This window comes from Drosophila subpulchrella, chromosome X (genome assembly GCF_014743375.2).
Source record: "Drosophila subpulchrella strain 33 F10 #4 breed RU33 chromosome X, RU_Dsub_v1.1 Primary Assembly, whole genome shotgun sequence".
Classification (NCBI taxonomy): domain Eukaryota; kingdom Metazoa; phylum Arthropoda; class Insecta; order Diptera; family Drosophilidae; genus Drosophila; species Drosophila subpulchrella.
The window spans coordinates 12,391,294-12,408,741 of NC_050613.1; the positions used below are offsets into that span (position 1 = coordinate 12,391,294).

Consider the following 17,448-nt stretch of genomic DNA (forward strand, 5'->3'; position numbering starts at 1 on the left):
AAGAATTAACAACTGTTTTACTATTTCAAATAATGATTAATCAATACAACTAAATGAACTATAAGAAAAGGTGCCAAATTCTAAAACAATAACTCAAATCCAAATGATAATTGTCTATATACAGTTCTTCTTCGTGAATATTCGGCCTTTAAAGAACTACTCGGAGGTAATGCTACTTATATGCAACTTATATTGGCGGTTTTCATGTTCCTTAATGTGATTTTTCACTGTACCTATATCATGAATAGAATATAGTATAGATGCGGCTGGCTGTAACTCCTGTCTGATATCTGCATTCGTGTGGTCGTAAATCGTTTTTGCTCGTTGGATCCTGGATCCGCCCCCTACCCGCTCAACGCCTGGGATTTATGATACGAAATGCGAAAATCTCTTCCATCTGCCAAAGGACCACCACCCCCATTTGCCACGCCCCCCCGCCCCTGTTGCGGCCATATTTGTCAGTTGCAAAATGGCTGCTAGATGGCAAGTCTAACGCTTTTTACGGCTGTCACTTTCTGTTTTGCTGTTACTTTTCAACACATTTTTGACAAAGTCAGCAGAGCGATGGACAATGGAGATGGAGAAAGGCGGAAAATACGGGGGGGGGAAGGGTCCGGAAAAGCGGAGCGGAATTTCCCTGAAGCGCTCTATATATGTTTGTGTATGTGTTTCAAGTTGAACGCCTTTTGCGTTTGGCCATTTCCTTTCGACTCGCCGCTTTTCCCATTTCCATTTAAATTTTCCAGCCAAATGGCTGAGAACTCGACTGGAATTGTTGTTAAATACTTTTGGGCTTAATTGTAGAGAAACAAACTAAGGATCATCACCATCAGGTACCCTTTAAAAAATAAGCTAGTATAGTTGTCTGTTATTGAATCCTTAAGGATAACTAAGAGTATGTAGTTTAATAAAAAAAAAAATATACAAAATAATTATATATAAAAATAATTATAATGATATTCCATTAGCATTACTTTTTCCAAAATAATGAATTGATTTTTCATTTGCATTACTTTTTCACAAGTAATTCATAATAATAATGTATAAGGTAATATTTAATTAAGGTACATACCTGGAAGTGTTCCCGATGCACTGCATCCTGGAGTCCAGTTCCAGTATGATGACATCCCGAGGTAGTCACTTCACATGTACACACAAACACATCCGGAAACTTCCGGTCAACTGATTTATCGGCAGACCATAACACCTAGGTCATTATTTTTTGACTAGAACCAGTTGGGAATTGTAAGAACCCACGGAAGAAAATAATCTTATAAATTAACGCCATCGATGACGTGGCCATTTGTTAATTTAATAATACATTAAAATTATATTAATATTATCTAAATGTTGAATTTTAATTGTTGAAAATTAGTTATTAATTCTTGATTGGTGAGTGCTGTTCATTAAGTTTTGAATACCGATTGTTGCTGGTTTATAGTTGATTGTTTAATATTACAAATTTAACCAACTATTAAATGATACCTTTTTAATTAATATGATATCTTTAGTTTTCATAGTTCCCTAAATCCATATATCAATACTCGTAAGAAAATAACGCAATAAATAAATAATAACAAAATTATTAACTTGGTTGTTGTTGATAAATGTTCATGTTCTCCTCTATTCCGGTCTATATCATTTTTTTTAAGATTTTATAAAATTCCGAAATACCCGTAAAGACAGTGATGCACCAGACGAAATTGAATAGCGAACATTAATCAACTTTTACTTGGTCCAAAATTGCTGAAACGGCTGCCCGCCTGCAATTTGCTCGCCCGGAGTCCTGTTCTTCGATCCGAAAAGGAAACAAGCCGTCGGTTGAAAGGCGGGTGAAAGCCGGGTGAAAGCCAGGTGAAAGCCAGCGGCGGCATTGGCAGCAACGGTCAGGACAAATGTTTGTGGCCAGGCCATTAAGTGCTGCAGTGCAGCCGAAGATCCTGGTATCCGGACCTGGACAACTGTTTAATTATAGCAAAATATTTGCGGAGGCAAATCAATTAAGGCCGAGCAATGACAGGCCGCAGGCTGCAGTTCGTAAATGGGAATTCCAGAAATATCAAGCGACCAAGGCGAGCAATCGAATCGATTTGAATTGAATCGAAATTAATTGTATCGAATTGCAGGGGTAAATGCAACAATTGTCTTATGGCCATCGTCTTGCCAAATTGTAATGGCCCCTATTAATGCCACATTTGCAAATTAAGCAAAATTGATACTATTAATATAAACATATTTCCACATACCCACATTTGTATGAATCTATTACTTGACTTTATGTACTATATTTAACTTGTGGTTTTGTTTAACCAAGTGTAATGCATTGTAAAGATGTTATGAGCGGATTTCTCAATGTCATGTTACAGGTTTAGTTTGTATTGCTCCTTTGTGATGGTATTTTTACTGACAAATTTAACTAGAACATGTAAATTAAGGTTTGTCAGTCAGACAAAATCAACATGATGAAAAACAAATTAATTCCAAAAAATTATAGCAACTAAATGACAAAAGTTAACGTGACATTGAGAAAGCCCCCAAAAAATCTAAAGCTCTTAGTTTCAATAAAAACTGATGTCAGTTCACTATTCAAGAAAACATTTTAATCGTTCCAAAGACCAAACGCACAGAAAGTTTAGTAAAATACACCGTGTACGGGTGGTCCAATCTCTACCAGAAGTCGCCCTGGGCTCCAGCTCCAGATCCAGCTCCAGATCCAGTACCAGGTCGTACTCCCCCGCTGTAGGCCTGGTTCATCTCCATGCCGTTGTAGGCGCAGAAGGCCTCTCCATCATCCAAACCGGGCTCCCGCATCTGCGGACAATAATTCGGAATAGGACAGCTCATCTGAAGATAGTCCGCCATATCCATACGCTGATGTTGATGCTGATGCCTATAGCAACTCGGGTTCGGATGATTCTGATGATTCTGATGATTCAGATGGCTATGATGGCTTTGATGGTTCGGCGGAGTATGCTGGATTCGTTGGTATCCCGAGGTATTGGGGTTCCATAAATCCCCCATTTGTGGATAAACGGGCGACGTAACTGGTTGACCATCCCAAAAGGAAAGGGCGTTCCACACCATTGTGCTGTTTTTAATTTGTACGGAATTTGAAATGTTTTTCAAGAAATAATTTACGTTAAATTTGGTACTGCCCAACGATCTGAATGGTATCGAGAATGGATTTCAACTGACTATGGATGTCTCAAAGTCAAAGCATGTTGAAATGACAGGGCTCACAAAGGTCACTTTGGGAGCTGCATTTGGAATTATGAATCTGGCTAAAAATAAATTTAAATTGAATATTGATTATATACGGTGCTTTATATACACCCACTTGCAAATAAAATAAAAATAAATACAAATACAAATAAAAGTCCAACTCAACTGCACAGAATATCCTGTTTATTTTCCTTCTCGATGGCTAATTTGTGGCTGGTCATAAAGAGAGTCGCATTAAAATTCAAGCGAAGCGACGAAACATTTTATGATGGATGCATTTCCTTTATGGCCGGCAACTTGAAACAGAGCGATTAAGCTCCGTATCGGGCCATTAAGCAAAGTGGCGCTGTAAAGGGTCGCCATCCCGAATACCGAATCCCCAGTCCGTGTCCCAGTTTCAGATCCAGTTCCATTCCCTTTGCCATTCGCCCAGCGAGTGTCCCAACTGCCAGCCACATCTTTCGACATTTTCCCAGGAACGTGGACTTTTGGTGGGTACTCCGCCCCGGGGGAGCAATCCGCTGCCTGGTCAAACTTTTCTAGTGTCAGCTCCGGTGCAGGCCGCAGGCCACAAACAAACACATGCCTAATGAAGCGCACCCCGAACGTGCCCCCATCAACCCACCTTTTCCCATTTTTCCGGCACAGTGTGGTGGGTCAGCACACTCCTGGGAAGTCGACCTCTTGGGGTTCATAACTTCGTTTATTTTTCAAAAAAAACCAACAGATATTTGGGATAAATATAGATATAAGAAATAAATAGTGATTCGAAGGCAACCTCGTGACTTTTCTAACAAAACTTATATCACAAAATATAACCAACAGATACTAGGGTCAAATATAAGTGTTCTTAACTTAACTTATATCACAAAAGGAAACCAACATGTATTAAGGATAAATATAGGTAGTTTTATTTATCTTTCGCTGTCAACAGTTTGGGTTTTCTAACCAAACTAATTTCATCAAAAATGGCCAACGTATCTAAGGGTTAAATATAGGTCACAGCCATATAAACTTTATTGCACATTCGCTGTTAGCGAATCGAATTTAAACAACTCAACTTAGTTTCCACACTTGACGCCTTTTTTGGTCACACATTGCATAAGGCGGAGGACCCCCTTTAGGACTATATCTGTTGCAGCAATTTGCGGACCACTGTCGACCACTTTCAACCTCTCCCCCCCCCCCCCCCCCTTTAAGCCCTTTTTAAGGGGTGATGGGGATGGGGGATCGCGCCATTCATGTCCTGGGCCTGTCATCATGGCTGCCATTGTTGTTGCACCCGGGGTTTTTTGTTGCCAAGTTGGCAATACCCACTAATTTATGCGTATTCAAGTTTAAATTGGAAATGCGTGCTACGTGTGGGCCAGTTCCTAGGGGTCAAGTTAGGAGGGTGCACATTGAAAAACCAAGGTGATATTTATCATTCTTTAAAAGGTTTTTATCAATTTAAAATGTAAGGCATTTACAAAAACACTTTTAAAGATTTGTATTATGATAGCTTATATTTTTCCATTACCTTATACATGGTTATTAATTATTATGTTAAATATAACATAGTAACATTATCTCTTTAGTTTGACTTACTTAAGCTTTGCAGGACTTTTTATTAGAATTTAAACATAATATCACATTATTAAAATTTTAAAAAAAGTTTTATTTCGAAGGGTTCTTTTTTGATGTGTGGTTGCACGAAGTCTGCTGTCGCCTCAAAATGTGGATGTTGACCAAATTGGGCATTTTGTTCAATGGCCAGTGGAGGGGTTGAAAAGCAGGTGGGTGGTTGGGGGTTGGGGGTTGGGCGGGCATAGTGGGCGGTACGGCTGATGATGTGGTATATTCTGCAATCACGCACTCACACACGCTCACCGACAAGGCAGGGCCAAAATGCATTCCATGTTTATTGTATTGCATTTTGCCGTTCTCACTGTCGCCTTGGGCACACTGCAAAATATATTTAATTCTAATCCAACATAATCTTTTTTATTGGTATTTTAAAAATCATCACAACAACATCAATTTGAAGGGGTTTAAAATGAATACCAATTTAATTTGTATACTCATTTTCTTATAATTTCGCTTTTAAGTGTAATAAAACTATTTTCAGTGCATCGTTAGCATGCATGCACTAGCTATCCTCCACCCACTTTTTTTTTACTTTTCCCACCCCCTTTCCACGATTTTCCACCATTTAAATGTAAATGCAGTGGACATGTCTCTGGATATCTCGCAGTGTTCCCTGCTCTTTGTTCTGTCATATGTCTGCTCTTTGTTTTCTGTGTTGGCTTTTATTTTTATTTTCGTGGCTACATGACTCCTCAGTACTTTACTGACACTTCACTTAACAAAATTGTTGTTACTATTAAAAAAATCGAGTGTATTTGTTTAGTAGATCTTATAATATATTTTAGTCACAAAAGTTTATATCAAAACTCTTGTTTGTTGAAGATGCGATCGTCACTAGATTTTAACCTCGTTAAGAGGTGTTTTTGCTTGAAAATATCACTGATCACAATTACGAAAAATTATAAGAATAATAATTTAATCACTTTATTATTTATGATTAATTTAAGAATTAAAGCTGGTTCTCAATACATTTATTTTCGAAATAAAGTTCAGAATTGTATATAAGTTATATATGTAGTATCTAACTAAAATATTTTAGTATCCTTCTTTTCTATTATAAATAACAAATGTTAGAATACTCAAAAATTGTTCATTAAATGTAGTACACCTTTCTCGAAAAGTCAATCTTATTTTCCCAGTGCCTAGATATTGGGGCTATTTTTCTCCGTTTTCCTTTGGTGCTACTTATTTTCCGCCCCCTCTTCCCATTTTGGCCGTAATTAAATAGCCTAATTGATGCTGTTTCTGTTGTTGCTGTTGGCAGTGTCCGTTACTAACAATAAGTGCTGCCTTTCGGGCTGCATCGAATTGAGCCCAGTTAAGCACTTGAACTGCAATTTGCCAATGCTGCATGTGGCTTAACCCCACACAGCCCCCACTCCATTTTAATTGCTGCCAGATTTTCACTTGCCAAACAATATATCAAGGTTATCAATTTGCGTCGCTTACTGGGCAATCTAGTTTGGAATTAATTTGGAATATATTTCAACTAGAAACTTTTAAGGGTAAAAGATTTTTTAATTTTATTAAATAAATATAAACAACATTGAAATTACAAGCCAAATGTAAAAAGCCATTTTCAGAATTTAAGTTATTGAATTTAAACTTATCTTTACTTGGAGTTTAATTGCAACCACAGAACATTTTCTTGAAATTTGGCTTATAAATATTTAAATCTAGTTAACTAAGAGCATTTTATAATATAACTAAGTATAACCTTATATTTAATTTATTTTTTTAATTAACCTTTGATTTAATTTAAGAACATTTTCTTGAAATTTGGTTTATAAATATTTCAATCTAGTTAACTAAAATCACTTTTTAATATAACTAAGTATAACCTTATATTTAATTTATATTTTTAATAAACATTTGATTTAATTTCTTTTACTATTAGCATTAGGTGTGCCCAAAATAAAGATCCAAATGCATTGGCCATCAAATGAGATATATGTACAAACCGTTTATCGTCAGGATGGCATTCCCTTATTCCTAAAAATTGTTTTCCTACCCATCTACAATAAATACCAGAAAACTGTCAAACTGCTGTCGTTGCTGTATAATGTTAAACATGAAATCCAAAACAAGCCCACAGCAACAAGGATGGTATGACATATGAGTGCCGCTGTCAAACGACGTCGGGCAGGAAGATTTATGTGCTTCTGGCTCGGCGGGGTAAACCAGCCGAGGAGCCACGTGTCCCGGGCCCAATCATAAAAAATACAAACAAAAATAAAGCGGAAAAGGGGAAAAAGGATAAATGGGGTACCGAAGGATAATTGGATCGGTATCGCTTTGCCGATTCGCCGGGAAAGCGCTAATGAAAACTCCACAAGGGGCGAAAGTGTTAAGATTTGTGCGAGAACTTGTGTGTGCTTTCCTGGCCTTATTTTTCGCGTCCCTGTTATTGTTCTTGCCAACTGGCGACACATATGGTGCTGTGTGATTGATGCGATATGTCCTTTGACAGGCTCGCACCCAAACACATCCCCCCTGGCCATCACCATACCCATACCCATCCCAAAAAGACGCTTCATCAATGCGACAATGTCCTGACAGTTGCTCCGACAGTCGCAAGTGCAAGACAAACAAGCTGCACTTCTCTTGCATATGCGTCCGCCACCGGCCCCGCCCACTTTTCCTGCCTTTCCGCCCACCGCCCACAATTTCCACCACACGCATGAGAAACATATGCAAATGCAGGACATCGTGGTCAAGAAGTCATAGAAAATGTCTTGAATTCAAACTTTTTTGTTATAGAAAATTTTTTTTTTAAATTTATGGTTGTAAAAACTAAAATAAATAAATTTAGGAATAAATTATATTTAGCACTTTCTTATAATATTTTCTGGTAATTATACTATTAAATGTAATACATAATTTTTACAACTATACAAAATTACAATGGAAATATTTTTAAATAGCAAGAGTGTAAAACAAAATATATTTTCCATTGTGAAAAAGTTCCATTGCTTAATATAATTATACTATTACATTTAATATTAAATATTAAAAGCTGCAATGGAAATATTTTTTTTTTTATAGTGGCTTTAAATATGGTTTCATAAACTCACCCCTTCGCACCACTGTGCACGCATCGAATAATAGCGAGAATCTGGCAGGAATGTGGGCAAACATGTGCCCTGTCAATATGCCAAGAACCGAATGCAGCTGGGAAAATACAGGAGATTCGCTACCCATTCCATACCCATTTCCATACAGCCGCTCAGAGCCTCAGGTTCCCAGTCGTACCATTTCCCCTAAGGCATACCATCTCTCCAGCCGTGATAATTATCGACAAGCATCTTCCAACGACCAAAAACTCATATTTCAGCCATCTGCAATCTCAACATTTTCGCAGCCAATTTCGAAAAATTCAATGTTCAAGCAGGCCCGTAAATTTGCGGCTCCACCGGCAATCAAAGCGGGCTCTAAACCAGGACCTGCTGTTGGCTTTGATTAATAGCCGGGCCCCATAAATCCGGCAGAGGATGCGTCGGCCACAGGGGTGGTGCTCGGTGGGCAGCTCAGGTAAGTAACTTGCATAAGTTAGGCGCACGGCCAACGGTCAACGGGTCGGCTACTTGTAATGGCCGCACGCTAATGAGAGGAAAGTGCTGTTTGGCTGGGTGGAAAATGGAAAAATGGGAAAATGGTACTGGGGGAAAATGGAAAATTTGGGGGGGAGGCTGTCCGGTTTCCGTTCCGAGGGACAGGATGTCTGTCATGTCAGTGGCGCGGCGGCGCCTGTCATTTTTCAGACTTTGTCCGCCAAGCGGAAAAAAAACAAATGACACTAATAAGTTGAGCTTGGCCAAACAGCGGGAGTTGGCCAAAATGCGATGAAGAGGGGAATGTGGGGTACACTCAGAATGCCGACTTACAAGTCAGGAACACTTAACAGTTTTTATGATCTTTCCTTTTAAAAGCAGTTTAGAATTTCGAACCTATAAAAATGTACAAAAAACTTACAAAATTAAACGATTTCTTGATTCTATAAAAAGGTCTAAAAATCTCCAATACTGTATACCCTTAATAAAAGTCCACAATAATCCTACCCTTTTGTCAGTTAAAAAATACCTTAAACAAAAATATTTTCCACCTCTTCCTACCAATAACTATATTTCAAATAAACATTGACACTCCAAGCGGATATATGCTTTAAATAGAAAATAACAAGCTATCACAAAAATAAAATATAAATTTACCTAGGCTGCAATAACAAATGTACCGCCCTTTTCCAAGTGAACAGAAGCCTGTTTGGCAGCAAAATATTTTCCAATTACCAAAGAAATATCCCCCATTCATGCGCTCGATAAAAGGCAATTAAAAATGACTTATGCCATTGTTTTGGCTTCTCTGTCGGTCGGACGCTCAAAGTTTTATGGGGTCAGCCATGGGCCACGCCCCCCTGACCGGCCGCCCGCCTCCGACATGTGTATGCAATGGGCAAAGTTTTGTTTTGGAAACTTCTTGCTCAAAATGAGATTTACCCAAATGCAAAATGAATACAAAAGTGCAGAGTGAGTGCAGAACAAATCTCATGACAAATGGTGGATTGCCTGAGATAGCCGGGAAATTGAGAAAAAAACGCGTTGGCTTATCAATGTAAGAATTCGCTATCAAATTAAAATCAATTTCGATATTTAGTTTGTATATTGACCGCCTCTGGAAACGAAATCGCGCCACAAGTTAAATGGTCAACTTGCAGAATGGAATTTCATTAAATATTTTTTATAAAGGTTAAGTAAATATGGATGGGGAAATGGGGAAATGAAATTGTTGCAGCCGGATGAGGCAGGTGCCATAGTTGGGCCATAAATACTCCACACACCCATAAAAACCCAACGCCATCGGCATGCAAAATGCATTGCATAGTGGGGCGAAAAGGGGGCGTTCTGCCATAAACATTTGCATTTGATGGCTGTAAAGGGGACGGGGAGGCGGAAAAGAGTTGACATAAAATAAAATAATATTCGCAATCAAACGGAGCCGAGGGCTCGCCATAAATTTGTGCCCAGAAATAGGGCAAGCAGCAAGGATAATGCATCCAAGGGGGACTCAGTTGCGGTCAAAAGGCTGATCAAAGGCTCGCAGCTTGAATATTTACAACTATTACTTTGGGGAAATTGCAAGAGTTTATGCGGCATATTTTAGTTCACAGCCTAAAAAAAACCTCCTTTATGTTTTTTAGTTCCAAACATGGCTTGACTTTCACAGAAAATTGGTATTTCCAAATAACGAATAAATAAAAAATATATTTAAAATATAATAATATTTTTTAACCTTTTTTAAAATACGAAGCCATAAACATTGAAACTGTTACCTTGGCTTGCCGATTACAATTATTTTTGCAATTTATGGATGCTATTATTTTGACTGCAGTCGTTTGTCAAACGACAGCTGTACGGAATTGCACTAAAGCGAAACATAAAATGTTAAGACAACCAAGTGATTTGTATTCCATAGCCAAATCTATAAAAGGCACTCGTTCGCGTCAAAGTTATTATAAATATTAGTAGTATACTTTTTGAAATTTTTAACATGGTATTAAAATACTTATGTTAAACAAATATTCATATTATAAATTTAACTGCATAGTGAAAGGTAAAATATTTATTTTAATATTAAAACAAACACTAAACAAACCACTAAGATGACTGTTATTTCAGAGAAAGATTTAAGAGTAAAAAGATCTTGAATATGTCACATGTCAAGACATAAATTTAAAATACATATACCATTGCCTTATTCCAGGTTAATATTCTTTTTTTGAGTAGCCGTTTTCAAGGAATTATGATAAATATAATGTTATTTTACAGACAGATTGAAGAGCAACAAGATCTTGAATATGTTTGATGTATCAAAAGTAACAAATAAAATGACTTAATTTAATATTCCATTGCCTTCTCAAAAGAACTTTATAGTGAAAAATGAATTGCTTCTGAGGGCGATTTTAATTGACAGTTAAAGTCCTGCTTTCGGCTCATGTTTTTTTTTTGTAATTTTCTGTGGCTCCTTGGACAGGACATGGACATGACAGCCATCGCACTCAGGATTACAGCGTGAAATCCTCGCCTTTTTTCCGCTTCCATCAATCGCTGGCACCCACTGAGAATGTTAATTAGCAGTTGACCGAGCATTGGGCTATGCCACCCCCCCCCCCCTCTCCCCCCTCTTCCCTTCGATGGCAGTCAATTAGCCGACATCAATAGACACGCCCCCTGACGGGACGCCGCCCACTTTCCCCGCCCAGGATCATTCGCCTGCTGTTGCGTGCATTTAATGCGCATTAATTGCGCATAATTAAATTTTCTACAATTTTATTATGCACTTTACATGGCAAATGCTCAGCATTCAACATTAAAACCAGATAAAATTGGCAGAATTAATGGCCCACTGATAAATAGTTTTTATTCTATTTTTTCGGCATCTTCGTAATGCTGGAAACTCAGCTTTTAAATGAATAATTTTCATCGATAAAAGTCCCACGAATGTAATTTTCTTTTCCTCTTTTTTTCGACCATAATTCTCTGTCGCTGTATTTTTCATCTGCCATTTAACAGAAATCGTGTCAGTTGCAATGTCATTATTGTCAATATTATTATTATTCTCATCGCTTGTGTTGGTCGCTTTTCTCTTCCTTTTCACGTTTGCCAGTGAAATTTCTGAATGAATATTTAATTTCATTTTAATGCGGTTTAAATGACGCAGCAGTGACATACGTGTTTGTTATTATTTAAGACTATAAAGCAAAAAAAAACTAAATGGAGCAAACAAACCCTTCAAAAAATGCCTAAAAATCAACAATATCCAAGTATTTGTTTAAAAAATACTAATACGCATTTTTTTTCATATAAAATCATCATGCAATTATAACGAGCTTTTGTTTATCCTTTTAATGGACATGTACATATTCGTATATATTTAAGCCGCTTTTCTCAAGCTAATCCCATTTAATTAGCTCCATAAATAAATATGAACGCCAAACAAACACATTCAAGGAAAGTAACTTCATTTGATTTTAATAAACGTTGCAAGAAAAATGTAGCCATATTAGTTATTATGATTATGTTTCATCATAGATATGTACAAGTTTTGAATGTTCAATAAAATTGAATAAAAAAATTGACCGGTTCATTTCTTGAATTTTATTTATTGTAATTTGTATAAAAAGTAATTTTTAATAAAATTAACTTATGATATTATATTTATGTTTATCAGATATGAATAAGTTACTTGGCTTGATTATTTTTCCATTATTATTTTCTAAGAAATACTTCTTTTAAAAACCTAGTTAATACCGAATAAATTTTCTTTTATTTTATCCTTCATCATTCTTTACATTAAGTTTGAAATTTTCCATGAATAATGTCTAAATACTTTGATGGTAAAATTTCTAGCATGCGAGAAAGTCGACAGTATCTCGCACCCAGGGAAATTCTCTCAGCTGAAAAGTCCCACACGCAGGATATTTATTTCCTTTGGCTTTCCTAATGCGGTGCCTAGAAAAGTTGAAGGGTGAGGGGGTGTTGCGGTGAGTTCAGGGGGTGTGGCGGGTGTTTGGGTGGCTTGTTAGGGGGGGGGGGGGGGGGGGATGCTGCTGCTGAGTTGAAGCTGTTCCAGCAATTTACGCATATTTTTGGCGCCGGTAAAATATTTCGCTGCCTCTTTGTGCACCCTAAAAAATATGGAATATATTGACAGTTCCTAATTTTCTCTGATCAAAAGTCCTATCTCCCTAGCTTTAAAAATCCGTAACAAAATATTATTCTGTTGTTATTTTATTTTACAAAGATTTCATTTTACTATCTAAACGGTTGCGTTTGGTAAATAAGTTATAAAACTAACCATACAAAAATAGAACAATCTATTAAATATATAATCACAGATATTTTAGTTAAACAGATACAAAATATGTGATAAGAAAGTAAAATAATAATTATAATATAATTTATTAATTATTTAACAAGGAGGTATACATATATTAATATTCACTAGAACCTCAAAAAAACGAATAATGGGTTTGATAAACATTTTAAAAAATGTTTAAAAAATGTTTTATTAAAATTTTAAAAAACCATTGAAACATTTTTACAAAATCAATTGAATACCATTATATTTGTAATAATGGCTTATTTTTCTCACTGCACTTTTAAACCCAATAGTGGGTTTGATAAACATTTTAAAAACTATAAAAAAATGTTTAATTAAAATTTTAGAAAAGCATTCAAACATTTTTAGAAAATCATGTGAATGCCATTATTTTGGTAATAATGGCTTATTTTTCTCACTGCACATTTCAGCGTGACAGAGTTGTCTCTTTGGGCCCTGGAATGGCTTTCTTTGCGAACGAACGAGTTGAGCTTGTGTTCGCTTGGCTAATTAAACATTTGACAATTATTAATACATTTCAAATGGTTGCAGTGAGAAAGAAAAAAGAACTGAGCAAATATTTAACAGCTGCTCAGCGAACACGCACACATAGACACACATGTTCGTGTGCACCCACACATATGGAATGCGTACCGCCCACCCAAAACCGCCCATCACCACCCCACCCCCTTTGGGCCAAGTGGGTCGACGCCTTCCGAGTGTTTGCTGCTGCGTCATTAAAAGTGCTGCCGCCACCAATCGAATCACTGGAAAAAGCTCAAATTAAATTTATCTAAATAATTTTAAATTGAAATAACCATTAGAATCCCTAAAAATAAATTACCATTTCAAATAAAATTATTTTTAACACGAAAGCTATTTTATTAAAATAAAAAAAATATAAAGGTTAATGTATAATGTTTCCAGTGCAGACACCAAGATAGGTGAGTAAAATGAGACGAAGTGAAAGGATGACGGCTTTTCACTTTTATTTTTATTTTTATCACATTCTTATTTGTTGCTGCCGCCGTTTTAATTGCTGTTGTTGGTCCTGTTTCTTATTATTATTATGCTAGCCTTGCCGCCTCCTCCTTATCGCCACCTTATGTTGACTTTCGTCCCCAGTTGCCTGGCATAAATCTCTCGGCCAACGAGGCGTATGAATAACAATCCTTCGCCAAATTCCACAGCTTACTCTCATTTCACTGCTCCCAAAGTTTTCAACTGCTGAGATATTTTAATTATTTCACACAAGTTATTAATAAATGTTTTTTTGGCTGCTGGGGATAGAAATGGCTTTCATTTACACTGGTCGGCATATGTATTTTGACAAAACAAAAGTTAAGTATACTCATAACTTGAATTTACTTCTTGCAAATTAAAGGCATCAATGGAAAGGTAATTTCAATGCCGTTTGAATGATACAATACATTTCTTAACCCATTCAGTATTTATTGAAAAGAACGATTTTGTGTAAATCAAATTTTAAATTTTTTTTAAAACTTTTTTCCTTGACTTGAAAACTTAAATTTTTTGATGCAAAAAGTTTCTTAAAACAAAAATAATAGTAACTGCAAAAAGAATTTTTCAAAAATCATTTTTCTTATATTTTTTATGATTTTTTGAAAATGCTTAAAAACATGCATTTGAGCCATATTTTTCTCCTTTTCATACAAATTTTTACCGACATTGTCACCTTCAAAAAATCATAAAAAATATAAGCAAAATGATTTTTAAAAAATTTTTTTTGCAGTTACTATTATTTTTGTTTGAAGAAACTTTTTGCATCAAAAAATTTAAGTTTTCAAGTCGAGGAAAAAAGTTTAAAAGTAGATGTTTACACAAATTCGTCCTTTTCAATAAGTACTGAATAGGTTCAGAAATGTATTGTATCATTCAAACGGCATTGAAATTACCTTTCCATTGATGCCAAAGTTTACAAGAAGTAAGTTCAAATTATGAGTATATTTAACTTTTGTTTTGTCAAAATACTTATGCCGACCACTGTATATGTTTATTCATGGCCTTAATTTGCAAAACGTTTTTATAAAAAACAGAATCTTATGACCTAAGATTGTATTGTACTTGTATTTACCATTTAAAATACATTTATTTAAAAAAGTTAGTAAATACTTAAGAAGGTAAAGAAAAGAATAAGACAAAATAATAATTATTTGTATCTTTACAATATGTATCTTTATAATTTGTATCTTTATAATTTGTATTTTTATAATTTGTATCTTCATAATTTGTATCTTTATAATTAGACAATTTCTATGCGCTGCTTATATAGTACTTATGCATTTGTTTTATTTAACATTATACATGCCCAATATAAGTTTTCTTCATCAACATGAATACTTTTACTTAAGACTGCCAACACAAATATATTATATAATTTGAAATTAAGTAAATTAATTTGTATACATTGCTTAATAAATACTGCTAATTCAATTCGCATATATTGTGTAATAAACGTTTAATGTCGTGACAAGCCAAAAAGATACTAATTTACCTGGGGTCATGATTTCCTGGCCCCAAACGAGATACCACCGCCATGCTGGGCCACTCTCAATTATTGTTTTATCTGTTCGTTTCCATTTGTGGTTCCATTTATATTTCCGAGCGGCACTTTTATGGTCGCTGTCTTTTGCTTTTGACTTAACTTGGCCCCGCTCCAAGTCCGGGCCGGCAGCAAGGTCACCTCCGCCCACAGCCACCCACCGTTCGACCCATTCCGCCCACATAGCTGCACACGCATAGGCTTAGGCATACTTGGAGTCTAATCAAGCCGAAAACCTAACAACAAAGGCCGTGGAATGAACACTGGACCCTGGGAGGCGGAAAGTGGGTGGTGAGTGGTGTTTGGCTAGAGGACAGGTCGGTCCTCTTTGTCAAATGTGTGTCATGACCTTACGCACAAGCCAACACACAGGCCATGACAACTGCCTCGTTGAAGAGTCGCCAGCCATCCAAAATGTATCTTAAAAATTGAATTATTCCCAAAAAAAAACAAGAAAGAACGCTATAGTCGAGTGCCTCGACTATCAGATACCCGTTACTCAGCTAAAGGGACCAAAGGGAAATGGAAATAAGCAAGCAGCAAAGCAAGACTGAAATGCGCCACCTACCGGCGGTAGACAGATTTAAGCGTTATGGGCGTTAGGGTGGGCGTGGAAAATTTTTTTTTTGGTCAATCGATAGGTATTGACGAGACCGATACAGTTCAGTTAAAATTTTGTATCTAGCATGAAAATTGTGGGCGCCACAGGCTTGGGCGGTTTGTGGGCGTTAGAGTGGGCGTGGCATACTCGCGTATCAAAATTGCGCTGCGTACAAAGGTTCGGAATCTAAATCTGAAATCCTGATTCTATATCTTTGATAGTTTCCGAGATATCCACGTTCATATTTACGATTTTTTGAAGTTTGGGGGCGGTTTGTGGGCGATAAAGTGGGCGTGGCAAACTTTTTTTTAAGTCAATCGATAGGTATTGATGAGAACAATACATTTCAGTTAAAATTTTTATTCTAGCATAAAAACTGTAGGAGCAACAGTTTTGGGCGGTTTGTGGGCGTAAAAGTGGGCGTGGCACTCTACTGAAACAAACTTGCGCTGCGTAAGAAGCTCAGGAATCTGCACGCCAAATCTCAATAGCCTAGCTCTCATAGTTTCCAAGATCTCAGCGTTCATCCGGACAGACAGACGGACAGACGGACAGACGGACAGACGGACATGGCTAGATCGACTCGGCTAGTGATCCTGATCAAGAATATATATACTTTATGGGGTCGGAAACGCTTCCTTCTGCCTGTTACATACTTTCCGACGAATCTAGTATACCCTTTTACTCTACGAGTAACGGGTATAAAAAGGAAAAGAACATAAATTATACATGGTGTCATTCCATGTCAATCGTTTCATCAATTTGGTGGCCATAATCGATCAAAAAATGGTTATACAGAAGAGCCAAACAAGGAGCAGTTTAAAAATTAAAATATAATTACTAAGCCATCCGAAATGCTTAGTAATTCCTTCCAAGCAATATTTCAAAAGCTTTCGTATACCAAAAAAAAAGTCATTGATAATTCATTATTCATTAGTTCAAGGACATTTTACCTAAATAAAATAAAAATGCTTCAAATTCAACAGCAAGGACATAAATTGATTAAATTTATGTACCATTAAACTCGAAATATTAGCTTCAATATTAGATAATGTCCCATTATTAATGGACAAACGGTTATGTGTGAATTTAATTTAATTAATTAACTAATCAAGGCTCAAAGGCAAAAGGAATTTTAAATTAAATTGAAAATGTTGTTTGAATGATTGGTGATTGAGGATGGAAATGATGAGCACACACACAAGGACACCTGATAAAAGAAATCAAGTATTCAAATATGCTGCCATTTGCAACGCTTTTCCCTGGCTTTTCATTGGTTTTAGCCACCCACCCCCATTTTCCGCCAAGCCAGCCAAGTGTTCAACCGCAACTAAGATGCCACTCGGTTCTTAGCCGTCTTCACCGCATCCTGGCTGCCTGGCCTCCTGTCCTACATAAGTGTGCTATAGATCCTGGCAGAATGTTAATCCAATCCCATTGCGGTTGCTTTGTAGTATCTGTGAGGAGCTGGGGATGCGAGCGCTGGGATGTGTTGATTTTAGCTAAACAAAAAACCAAAGCCAAGCTCGTCTTAACCCATTGTTTCAAATTTGTTTCTGAC

The 17,448-nt window shown here is 36.5% G+C and overlaps 1 protein-coding gene across 1 annotated transcript; it reads right to left on the reverse strand.

Annotated features, from left to right (window-relative positions):
• Positions 1-2,574: 2,574 nt before the first annotated feature.
• On the reverse strand, positions 2,575-3,193 carry LOC119557390. The gene has a single exon (XM_037870134.1). The coding sequence runs from the start codon at positions 3,082-3,084 to the stop codon at positions 2,668-2,670; it is 417 nt and encodes a 138-aa protein (XP_037726062.1). The 5' UTR covers positions 3,085-3,193; the 3' UTR covers positions 2,575-2,667.
• Between the last annotated feature and the right edge of the window lie 14,255 nt (positions 3,194-17,448).